The sequence below is a fragment of the Mesoplodon mirus genome (genome assembly GCF_964341445.2).
Source record: "Mesoplodon mirus genome assembly, chromosome: 20".
NCBI classification, from domain to species: Eukaryota; Metazoa; Chordata; class Mammalia; order Artiodactyla; family Ziphiidae; genus Mesoplodon; species Mesoplodon mirus.
The window spans coordinates 21,607,390-21,621,022 of NC_138996.1; the positions used below are offsets into that span (position 1 = coordinate 21,607,390).

The 13,633-nt window shown below is 34.4% G+C and overlaps 1 protein-coding gene across 3 annotated transcripts in view; it reads right to left on the bottom strand.

The window, feature by feature from the left end:
* The window catches only part of SGCZ (sarcoglycan zeta), an 870,746-nt gene that overhangs the window by 306,817 nt on the left and 550,296 nt on the right, over positions 1-13,633 (bottom strand). For all 3 annotated transcript variants that reach the window (XM_082608607.1, XM_082608608.1, XM_082608606.1), the window contains exon 2: positions 5,423-5,617. In XM_082608607.1, coding sequence (XP_082464733.1) covers positions 5,423-5,617 — 195 coding nt within the window. The remainder of the gene's footprint in view (positions 1-5,422; positions 5,618-13,633) is intronic.

Genomic DNA, 13,633 nt, shown 5'->3' on the forward strand with positions numbered 1-13,633 from the left:
ATTGTGGTTCTGAATAGATAGAGTTAGGAGACGTTGGTAATATTTATTTTTATAACTGGGGGATGTGGCACAGTGTTCATTTCATTGTTTATGATTGTTATTATCATTTGTGCCTTAAATATATATTATATGTATATTCTTTTGTAGGATAAAATATTTTATATTAAATAAATGTTAATAATGGCAGCTCTCTGTACCACTGATAATGGATAATCAAGGTTGGGCCTGCCTTCTTGGAATGTGTTGGCTCTTAAATCAGGAGCCACTGGGAAATATTAATCTTGGTGTTCAGAACACAAAACTGCTTTTTCAATGTAGAAGTTAATAAATACCACTGCATAGACCACGAACTATCCCCTGTGCTTATGAGACCTTAAACAGTAGCAAAGAGACCTGGGATAACTAGTAGTTTTGCCTCAATTCTTCCTAGATCAAGCTGGGCCTTTGGAAAGGCACACATCATAGTGAAATGAACAGCTAACTGGTTTTCAATGCAGGTAATGTTAAAGACTGATATTTATCCCACAAATACTTGTGAAGGGCTAATTATCTGGAAGGGATTATCCTCTGCTTTGGGAATACAGCAGTGGAAAAAGTGTCAAAAACCCTTGGCCTCACGGACCTTATATTCCATTTGTGGAGAGGGGAACAGACAATAAACAAGGTCATATAGAAAGAAAATATTTTGTGATAAACATGCTAAGGAGAGGAGAAAAAAATAAAAATCAATGAAATATGGTTAGTTCATATTTAAGCTTCACATATGTTTATCCATATCCATAGATTCTGAGTAAGAAATAAAATGCATCTGAGATTAGGACACAGCTTTGATAAATATAAGAACTGGTTGGATAAACGGAGATGGAAAAGTTCATTCCAAGGTAATGGTCCTATTAGAAAGTGAAATGAAGAAAACAGTGGGAGTAGCAAGTTTTTGGATGGATACACAGATGATAGCATATTGCATATATACTTTAGCCATCTTAGGTAGATTTGAAATGGCTTTAGATAACACATCACTTGGTTACTGATGAAGATTTTTAAAAAAGGAATAAATAGTTACAAGTGTGAGATGGGGATATGTGATGTGTCATTTACCAAAGTATTAGAAGGAGTACAGGATTTAAGAATCAGAAAAAGTATATTATTTCATATTCCTCCCGAATTAACTTTAAAAACATTTAGCTTTAAAAAGTGAGAAAGCAGAAAGCTTAATAGAGTATTATGTGCAATCTCAACTTTAGAAAGGTACACTAAAAGAAAAGAAAATATGATAAAAGGTATCAGTGACTCTATAGACAACAGCCATAAACAGAAAGATATCATAAAAGTGTTGATCATCTTGTAAACATATACTTGTAAATATGTAATAAAGAGAATATGAAATGAAAAAAGGAAGTCGCAACTAAGGAAACCAAAGGGATTGCATAAGAATCTCTCTTTCATATTCTGATCTTTAGACATTAAAATGCAATATGATCAAAGATATATATATCCTTGATGTGTATATGTATAAAAGTATATAAGTGTATATATGTGTATACGTGTGTGTGTTTGTTTATATATGTATGTATATGTGTGTATACTGGAACGTATTGTGGTCTTGATTAATTAATAAATTGATGTCAGACTGAAAGAATGGAATTAGGATCCTAAGACTGGAGTTAACATACAGGAAGATTGCAACAAGATACCAAGATATCAATAACAACAAAACTATCCAGTGATATAATGGGATGGTTTGCTTATCATCCAAAGGAGGATTTAAGCAGATGTTGAGTGACCAAATGGAGAGAACATCGTAGAGTGAACTCTAGAAATACGTGGATGGTTGAACTAAAAATGTCCCAGTTCCTCTTCAATCCTTAAAAACTAAGATATTCAATCCAGCTTCTCCTGGGATTTCCCTTCATCCAACATTCATCCCACTCATCATATAACCCTTTAAGAATTTTTTTTCTAATTTATTCAATTAATTGATTGTTTCAATTATTATCCACATCTGCGTACTCCTGACTTTTCAGTCACAACGTTCATGACCTTCCTCTCAATCTTCACTTCATAAATGGCACTTAAGCTTCCATTCTTTCTTTTGCTGGCTTGTTAACATGTCTAATCAAATTAAGCTTCAGTTGGATGCCACCAACTTTTACTTAGTACTCTCATAACTAAAATGAATACATTATTATTATATTCATTTTCAATTTCCAAGTATAGAGCTAATTTACTTACCATGGGCACTGGAAGAAAAGAACATTGCCTCAGCAGAATGCCTGGTTTGATAGATCTGCTGGACTAGTTTATTATATTGAATCACAAAGATATTATACCAAACAACCAAACAACAACAACAGAAGCATGTAATTGGGTTATACTGATCTTGAGAGAATGTTGTTTCAAAATCTCTCCCTTCAACTCATGCCTACACTTACCAACTCTCATGGCCAGGAAATTATTGTTTATATCTACCCTCAGTTTTTCACCCTGTGGTATAAAGTCATTTCCTTTTTCTTGATTTTCTGCAGCTGGATATCTCAATAGCAGAGTGATATTATTTTCCACAAAATGAGAAACAGAATAAGGTCATATCAACCATAGAGATCATGTGTAATACTGGTCATAATGATGGACTCCAAGAAGCATCATAAAACAGGTTGGCAGCTACACTTGCTTTGCTGAAAACACAGTATTTTGAGAGCAATAACATGTCAAGTTTGCCCAAATAAGAGATGTTAACAGCCACATATTTCCATGTATTGAATGGCAACAGTTGTAATGAAAGTGAAATACATTTTGTGCAGATCAATAACACTCCCTAAACAATTTACACACCATTTACTACTTCTCACTATAGTATGGCAAGTGGTTTTTGGTATTCATTCTAGAGATAGATACAATCCTAATGTACTAGTGAAAACTAAAACTGATTTTTTTTACTGCTCTAATGCAAGAGGATTACAAATGATTTCACTTTGCAAGTACATGCAGCTTAATCTGATGTGTAGTATTTAGGACTGCTAAAATCTGCAATTACTTAAGTAATTTGGAATTTTTCTGAACAATTATGAATTACTGCATGGATATAAAGAGTATGTTACCTTATAAAAATTATCTTGATACAAAAATTACAACTTTATCTTTCTATTTATTTCAGGTACACATAAATAGCTCACATAGCTAAAGGAAGGATAGTTTTCTATTTTGATTATTAAAAAATAAAATTGTGATAAAAAAAAGAAAGATATGCCTAAAATAAGAGAAGTAAATAAATATCAAGATTCCTACAGAAATAAATTCCTTTTCATTATCCCAAGGAATATGTTGACATTTACATTTTGGCCAGCTGAGGTTCAAATTAGATAGCTCCATAGGTAACAGAGACCCAGAGGCCTGTGTGGATCCGGAGGACAAAGATGACAGTTCAATTATTTTCCCTGAATGGCTTATCCAGCTTTGGCCTCAGCATGGGGCAAGGTATTGGGAGGTTGATGCATGCAGCCATGAAATTACACATTTAAGTCTATTTTCTTAATTAATTTAAGCATACTTCAGAAACATACATGCATTTAATCTGAAAATTCCCATGGCCTGGTCACTGGATAGGATCAAGGCTCCCTAAGGTGAGAGAGTTGATCCTATTTTTCATGAGCTTTTAAAAGATGTCTCTTGATAGAGGAAAAAGAATGCTTGGAATTGTAAGACTTGGAGAAAAATCTACTCTTCTTCTCTTGAAGAGAAAAAATTTTTTTTAGAAAAATGATGTTGAAGAACTTGCTGTCAGCAACTGCTAGTTTGGCTGATAGTTAAAAGAGCATAAAAAAATCTGCAGGGGTACACATATTGTCCCTACTGTGTGACACACAAATCGCAAATGAAGAAGGCATGAGTAAGTGAACACAGGAGCGGAGCTCAGAAGAAAAAAAGACTACAGGTAGAATTAATGACATTTGTGTCAGATACTCTCAAGACTGTTTTTTCTGGGGGGTGGTGGGTACGGGAATGAGCCAGCTCCTGGGACAAAGGAATGGTTCATATGTGTTACCAGAGTCTCATAAAGCTATCATTTGCCTAGTAGTCCCCAGCTCCACCTCTAGCCACCCACAGGCTCACAGGCCTTGATCAATGACCCTGAACATATATCCATGTCTAGGAAGCAGTTATTTTCTCTAATCCCGGAACACACTGAGTCCTGCCCATCTTCTCTTTGTCTTTTATTTCTTTTTTTGATGAATACCCTTCAGAATTTGCACTGTATTGGAAAAAATGGAACCCTTGCTCAGCTCATTTTTCTCCATGAGCATATGCTGTTTTATCATGATTTGCACAGTTACAGTTTTTCCTCTTTGGAAGGTTAGGCCACCTGCCCCGCAGGTTCCTACTGCACACAGCCGCAGTGCACTGTGGACAGATGCTGGGCTCACTTTCTAGTTAGAATTTGGTATTAGTGAAGTCAGAAAGAAACTACCTTTGCTAAATCAATACACAGCAGAGTTTTGTTTTGTTTTTTTTTAAGGCAGCCCCACATTGGAAGATCAGTGAAATTAAATAGCCAGCTTTACACTCACCCCGGAGGATGCAGAGTTCTAAAGAATAATAGCCATTTGGTCAGCAAAGAAAGAAACCTGCTTGGATATGAAGCTATCTGAGGTTTCTAAGCAAAGGCAGAATGGTTTAAAGACAGAGTAGAGAAATTTAAGAATTTAGCCAGTAAATATAAAATGACTAAACTAGACTTTGCTGAAGCAGCTAATTTTTCCCAGATAAGACATCCTCATAGGTTTATTGTACATGGTCAAAAAACGGAAGCAAAATTCATCTATGGATTATACAATGATTTTGCTAATCACTGATTTTTGTAAAATAGAGATTTAATTTCTGGTTTATCTTTTATTTACCATGGCCATGCTCTCTGATAGAATGAGATCACCATGTGATGACAATTATAGACATTGTTCCATGCAGCCCAGGAAAATTCCAGGGTTTAGATTTGATCATGCAGTATATTACACAGGAAGCAAATGTAGAGAGGTAAATACTCTGTATAAAGTATTTCAAAGGAACTTGTGGTTTCATATATTAATTTTAACATGAAATATCATTTCTAAAAGCAGACTCATCTTTCAGATTCCCAGGTTTAGCAAACAATGCTTCATGCTTATTGATTAAAAGTTTTCTAACTTCCTAATAAATCAATGTACTGTGCTGTCTCATGATCTAAATTCTCCACACTCAAATGGCAGGTAGTAAAATATATGTATCATGATTACCTATTGAATGCAGTCATAAAATAATATATGACAGTCTTTGAAATTTCAAGACAAACATGTAAAGATTAAGATGAATAACTGTTAATTAAAAAAACAATAAAGCTATATCTTCTTTGAACCAAAGGCAACAGATATAAAATCATGGTGGTACTTACCACGGTGAAGTTCATCACTTTCAATATCCAAATTGTCATGGCTAAGTTAACTATCATGGTAACCAACAGCAGAAGGACAAAGAAGTATAAGCACCTCTTTCGCCATCCATAAATTCCCACTGGGTAAAGTTGTGCATGCTCAGCCCTTGGCAGGTTATTTTGTTGTGTTGCTAGTATGTACTGTTCTCGTGTCATCTGGAAAAAAAAAAAAAAGAAAGAAAAGAAGTATTCAAAAATAAAACCAAAGATTTTTTTTAAATCAAAAGGCACAAGATATCTAAGAATAATGGTGAGTGCTCACACAATTATTGATGAGTAATTAAAGTTAATTTATTTAATTAAAATTAATTGAAATGTTATAAAACCCCTTAAATCCTTATCACTAGTTTTGCTTTTCAAAGCTATTTAACTACCTGTTACATCTCTAAGATGTGTATCATTTTCAGCAGGGTTTGTCCAATCCTAACATCGACCTTTGCTCTCAGGAGTCTGTGAAGATTCTCAGCAATACTTCCATTTGTCTAAAACCCAGTAACTGTATGCACAGCTATGCTACTTTTGGAATGAACTTCATCTGTTCTTCGGAGTAGACAGAGGCCAACTGTACCACAGATATTTTTGTGGCTTTAAAAATGCAGGATATAAGGAGCTCAGTATATATGTTTTAATAAAATGTCAGTGTGTTTGCAAAAACCTATGGAAAGAAAATTACTTTTATTTAGAATTATATAGATGTAACTATTTAATTAAAACATTTATTTAGAATGTTGTTATTTATTTTAGTTGTATTTCAATGAGTTATCAGTATAAAATTGATCTCTGAAAGAACAAACCGCATATTTACTATCCTGTAACATAATACAATGATATCAGCAGAAGTCAGTTTTGGAAAAGGGGAGATGGTATTCTATGGTAGTGTATAAATTTAGGTTCTAAATTAGTTCTTTCAAAGAGCAAATGTATTATTTACTATCTGATTAAACCTAAAAATATGGATAAGAAATGTCAAGGCATATGTACTGGGTATACAATTTTCAGAATAATATATTCATTACCTGAAGGATGGAAACTTTAAATTTTATAAAATATGATTTTCTATAGAACAATAATTGTTCATTTTTTTTCTTTTTAGGTTCTTCTCAGATTAATTGTGCATGCAATTAATAATTAATACACCAACAGAAATAATGCTGAATAAATTATGCAACAATAAAAACAACATTAACAAAGAATTTAAATTACCTGTTAAGTAGTACAAAATATATAATGTAAGATTATCAATTTATGGTGTTAATTGACTTAATCCTACACTAAATAAAATGTTGAACTATATATTGAGAAATGCAAAATATCCAAGTTATTTGGCTTTCTCCCATTTTTCTTTTTATTTTAGAGCTATCACTTCAAATTGTATTAATGCACTGTTAAATATTATCTCTCCAATTTTTTATGAGTGACATATTATATGTAATATAATAAAAATAGTTTCATATGTTAATTATAATTTAAAATGTATTAGAAGAGCTAATACTATTAGATGATTAAGAACAAATTCTTTCATAATATAAAAAATTACCTTTTTCTTTATTGTCATTGTTATTATTTAAATTAATATTTAATATTTTCTTGAAAGTAGCCAAAAAGCTTTAGACCTTAATTCCAATTTGGAGTGGAGATGTGTAACTTACTAACTGCTACAAAACGTAAAGTTATACAACAGGTGACAGAATACCACGGGAATTTACTTTGCCTGAAGATTCTGGTGGAGATTTTATAGTTCTGATAATGGTTATTATTACAAAGTGGAAAATACATTATAGGAAGATGATAAAGGGAACTCTAAGGACCACCACAATTAAAGGGAAGAAAAAGGAAGAGCCATGTTCTTGAAAAGAGGAAGAGTATGGATGTGAGAGTGGAGCAAAAGAGCCCAGAAACCTGATTATGTCCAGCTGACAAGGAAGAGACCTTCCCTGGGATAGCTGGTCTCTGAAGTCACAAGTAAAATGCTGTGACTATTCAGACCATGCATTGTCTTTAATCTCATATTAAAGCAAACTTCCTTTTTAGAATATTCTATTTCTACAAATTCTGTTTAGATATGAAGGTGAGATTAACATGCCTTAGAAAAGAAATGAGAACTTAGTATCTGAAATAAAACAAACACACATTACAAAGAAAATGGTCTTTCAACAACAGAATTGATTTTTTTTGGTAAAGCATCAGAAATTCAGTAAATATATCAAATGCCTCTAACAATTTGAAAAAGCAAATAGCATAACAAAAAGCCAAGAGAAAAATTTGTCAAGAAAACAAAAAATCTGTTATTTAATTAAAACTATTTTACCACCTCAAGAAATTTAATGATATTTTCTTAAATAAAGATGAGTTTAACATTATTACTTTATATATTTTGTTCATCACAAAATACTTCAGAATATCCAAGCTGCAAAAAGACAACAAGATTATAGAGTTGTTTTTTTTTTTAATTTCCTTCTTTCTTAAGTCTCACAGACCTGAGTGTTTTTCAAGATCACAAAAGCTTTCACAGTGGTTACAGTGCTCTCATAGTACTAGAGAAGAAGAACGACAACATACAACTCTTAAGAGATTAAGCAAACTACCCTATATTTGAAACTTTTACAACCTTCGCCTGAAATGTTAAATGCTGACCCATTTTCAAGTATTAAACATATTCTGAAATATCTTGGTTCCCTTGGCATTATGAGAATTCCATAAATAAAATAGAAAATTGTTTAAGTGCTTATTGTCATTCTAAAGGAATGTAACAAACGTACACTTGCAGATATACTTATTTTCTCAGAAGAGCTAAGTAAACTTCCTGAAAGAGAAATGGCCAAGATTTCCTGAGAGAATATATCACTGTGCTGAGACGTCTCTGTGGTTAGTCCTCTCTACTTCCTTCTGAAATATAAATTCAACATTCTCAAAATTATTGCTTTGCAATTCTTTTGGTTTTCAAGGTTGTGACTACCCCTATTATTGGTTATTACTTAAAATAATTAGGACTTCCTTCATCTTAGTTTTGCAGTTCTATTTCATATGAGATTTTATGTTTAAAAGCATTTGTTAGAATCAAATAACTTCTAAAACACAGTTTTTCTTAGCTAAGGTTGAGGAAGTCTTCAGCCTTATTGGATCCAGATGTTTATCAGCATTCACATTAAGATAAATGCATTTACTTGTATCCTCTTGTAATTCAGGGAAGGGTTGATTTAATTCTGGACTTTGCACTTTCTAGACCTTGTGAACTTTTCAACATTTTTCTCCAATGGTATGGAAAATCTGGTTTTCAGAAAGGGTTATTTTGTTCAGTAAATTTAATAACCTAGTGTGTAAATACTAGAAGAAAATGAATTAATCATTCATTAACCACTAATGACCTAAACATAATTCATCACTAATAATCTAGCTCTGGAGAATTCTGGTAAAGTCTACCGAGCTGGATGGAATGGAAGAAAAATTAACTAAAGCATCAGAGTCCATTGGCTACTACTCCCGTGCCTCACAGAAGGGGACAACTGTACAAAATACTAAAGCCAAGGTAATGTTAAAAATATTCCAATCTACCTGGCATCATTATTTAGGTATTTTGTATAAATACTCAGAGCAAGGCACAGTATTTGAGACTCTAGTCTTCATTCGATAAAATATGTTTTTAGTGACAACTATGTGCAGGTAGAGTTCAAGTTCGCTGCACTCATGAATTTCACATAGTTATGGAAAACACAATAAACCAATAACGTATAAATTTATGTGTATATAGAAAATAACATATCAAATAGTAATATGTTCTGAAGGTGATAAATACAATATAATGGATTCATGATATAAGCAATAAAATATTAAATAGTGATAGATGCTATGAAGATAACAGGCATGGTGATATAATGGGGGCGTGGGAAACTACTTTGAAAGTGGTAGAAAGAGAGTGCCTCACAAAGGAAGTGACACCTAAGATGAAATTAAAATGATGGAAATCTTCTATGAAGAAAGTTAAAGGAGATCTTTGAAGATGTATCTGAAGGCCGAATTAGAGTGGGCTAAATAGAAAATGAAAACTGAGAAAGTGGAGAGAGTATAGACATTTTTTAAGGGGTAGAGAAGAGCAAAGGAATGAGATTTCAGATGAGAATATGAAGTCAGATGTTGGAGTATTAACTCAGGGACCAGTGTGATTTATCTGAAGGATATGAGAGAGAAAATGGAAAAGCAATGAGGTTACTTAATATGGGACCAATAGTCGAGGTGAAATCTGGGATACAAAGATGAGTTATGCATTCTCAGAGGTGTGGTGGCCAAGGAACTAGTGACAATGACAGAAGATCAGCCAGGCAGCTGGGCTTTACAAGGTGGGAATAAAGTAGACAGGTTATAATGATCATAATCCAATGAGAAGAGTTCTTGGTCTTAGTCATGCACTAGTATTCTGACTCACATCAGCATATGCAGAACTGAAGGTTGCTGCACCGTGGTTAGAGTTTGCAGGCGCCTGGCTCTGGGACGTGTGACACTGAGACTCGGCTGCTCCACAGCCCACTTAATCAGAGGCTCCATCACTACAAACTTGCTCCATTTGGATTTCACGGTATAAGACCTAGAATGCTCATGGGTACAAGTACCATCTTCTCCTTTCCATCCCCACAGTCTTTCCTCTCTTTAAGTAAGGTTTTATTATTTATTTTCTAAAATTGGGAGTAGAGAAAGGAGGGCATTTGTGAATATAATTAGACGTGGCATCTCTCTAGATAGACAGGAAAGGCTAAAGAAAATTCGACATGTCTTAATATTCGTGAGACTAGAAGAAGAAAAGAAGAGGTTAAAAGAGATTACAATGTCCGAGATAATTGTTTTACATTGCCATGGCTAAATTAAGGGTAAAAATAAAAGCTATTAATGGAATGCTCTGTTTTATGTTTTGTAAGGAAGAAATATTGTCTGAAAGGATGATCAAGTGACCTGCTCACGTTTGTATCCTTATGATCCTAAGAGGGAGGGGGTTTAAACAACTTAAATATGGCAGTGAGAACTGAGAAGTATGGAAGTGAATTGTAAGTCATCATTTCTTTAAATCTGAGTTTTACCAAGAATAGAAAAAGGACTCTCGGACTTTGCCCAAAAGCATGAAGACATTAGAAAGTTAGTTCAAGCCCAGGTATTAAGAACCTGTTTTCTCCAGTCCAGATTTTACCACTAAATTGTCAATCTGATGATAAAGGTGTAAAGAGAACCCAATTTTATATTTCAAGTCATATAACTGATGTAATTGTTTTAAAATACCACATTTAACACTATTATAATACTACTCACATCAATACTGGCTATAACACAGAGATGTAAGCACACAGACTGGAAGGAAATAGCAGATTATTTGTTTAACTCACTATTTCATTCCTTAAAATTAAAATATAAATTAAGAATCTCAGTTTTGCTCAGACCTATTCCCTGTGTTCCCTGTTATGGGAAATATGAATATAAAAGAGAAGCATGTGTCTCCTGGAAAGTAAGCTAGATCATTTGGGAAACTGCTTTTAATTTCTGATTACAGAGCTAGCACTTGGCACATTCAAGTAGCAATATGCAACAGCTTTGTGACCATAAAAATTGAAACTCAGTTCCAAACCCCCTTAACTTCCTCACTGGGAATAGCTTAGATTCCAGGAGAAGTGGTAAATCATGTTGGTGTCACTGCTCATTAAGTGTTGATCATGTTAGATTTAACACTACAATTGTCTGTTATTTGTTCAGACAAGGAATGGGCACAGCAAGCTAAGTGCAGTCTCAGATTTATGTGCCAACCTGTAACCCCAGTCTGGCCATTCTATTCTGTACATCCTAGGGCAAGCCACTTAGCCTTCTTCTGCCCCAATGCCCTCTGCTCTCAAACGAACATTCCACTGACTTATATAAGCGCAACGTGGGAGGAGAAAAGTAGAATGCTAAAGTTCCCCTTTCCTTTTGAACAGTAAAAATACTCATTTAAAAAACTGATCTTCCACCTTTTAGCTAGTGGTCCCCTCCTTCAGTGCCGTATAAGTATTTATATTGGAATTCATTTTAAAAGACATGCTGGAAATATCATTTTAAAAACCAGATGCTTGAAGTGTCCAAATTATATGGCATTAACTTTACACAGCAGAAAGGCATTTTGTTTTCTGTTCCCAGAAAATGAGTCTCTAAACAGCTACTAATGTTGAGAGAGACTGAAAACAATAAAGTCCACTTACCATGGCAATTGAAACTTCTCCCTATCTGGGATACTTAATTCTCAAAGGCACATTCCAAGAAGACGGCAGTTAAAAATTTCTATTTAAGAAAAATGTCCATTTGCAATGAAATTTTTTCCCAGTTGGTTTATGGAAAATGCGGTAGACAGATTTTACAGCCTGGAAAAGTAGCAGCCTAGCAACTGAATTTCAAGAATGATGAAAGATATCTCAGTCAAATGGAGCTACCTCTTGAGATGAAATAGAAGAGGACTCTAGCCAAGGCTGACAGTAAAAAAGAAACCTGAATAGACATTAAAAGGGCAACACATTCCCAAATGAATAAAAATTTTAGAAAAATGTGGACATTTACAGAGAATGACCCAGTTATCATTCTGAGCTTATTTTGCATACTTCATGTACTCTAAAATGAAGCACTTTTACATAGAAAATACTTTTCCAGTATTTAATTGGATGAAAACTCCATCACAGTTTTTGGCATTTATTCAGTCACAGACTTAGATTTAGGTTCCTAACAATAAAGTCACTCAATTCTCAGACCCCCTCATGTGTTATTAACAGAAAAACTTAGCCATTAAAGTGATTTTGAAGGAGGCTGGGAAATCTTTTGCCCACTCAGAGTTGTATCATCACCAAGAGATGAGATAACATAGGTATGGGACTTCCCTGGTGGCTCAGTGGTTAAGAATCCACCTGCCAGTGCAGGGGACATGGGTTCTATCCCTGTTCCGGGAATGTCCCACATGCCGCAGAGCAACTAAGCCTGTGCACCGCAACTACTGAGCCTGTGCTTTAGAGCCCACGAGCCACAACTACTGAGCCCACGTGCCACAACTACTGAAGCCCATCTGCCTAGAGCCCGTGCTCTATAAGAGAAGCCACCACAATGAGAAGCCCGTGCGCCGCAACGAAGAGTAGCCCCTGCTCACCGCAACTAGAGAAAGCCCTGGCGCAGCAACGAAGACCCAATGCAGCCAAGGATAAATTAATTAATTAATTAATTTTAAAAAACAAAAAACAACATAGGTGGTTGTGAGCATCATTCACACTAAGACTGCAAGCGTGAGAAGCCCGTAGGAAAGCGCTGCTACACATGCATAGCAGGAGGAAAGGGAAAAATCTTTAAGGAAACACAAATTTGCCAGAAACATGGCTGGAGAGCTTAACTGGGCAACCAGAAAGCCCATAATATTTAAAGCAATAAGGATCAACAGGAAAACATGTTTAAAGGACAATAGTAAGAAAGAGAATAGGAGAAAGAGTAAGGCTTATTGGCTTTTTTTCTAACAGCAAGCAGAAAAACTTCAAGAGAACAAGAAAGATAGAGTATGGCTTCCACAGCCTTGATGATTAATTGGAAAGCACCACTGGCTGTGAAAATTCTTGCAAACAAATTTCAAAATACTTATTCTATTGAAAGTCACTTTTTTCCCACTTTCACAAACTTAGTTACATTTTACTACATTAACTTAAATTATTTATAGTATAGTCAAATTTGGTTTTTTTTTGTTTTGTTCTGTTTTTTGGTAAAATTCTCTAATGTGTGATGAGCTCTTAAGAAATGTGCTCTGCTTGAGGTTAAGCTCAGTTTTGGAGATGAGGAAAAGAGGAGATTCATGGAGAATATGTTTTAATTTAGAATGTACTGCTTTAAATGAATTAAACAAAGATGACTTTGTAAAGATACACATGATCTCATCAAAACAAAGTTTTTATCCCCAGCATAACTAAATGTTCACTACCTGGATGAAGACAAAGCCACTGGGCCAATAATTAGATTTCAAATCTCGTGAATTTTTGTTCTAAAGTTGGGGGAAAAGATAGGGTCCATTTTTGTTAGTGGCAGAGAGGAAATGCCGACTAGTTCAGCAACTGATGCCATGAAGGAAGGGTGTAGAAAGAAGCCTGAATAGTCATCATGAAGTGGGACCTGTGTGGACAGACATCTCCATCAGTGCTGGAG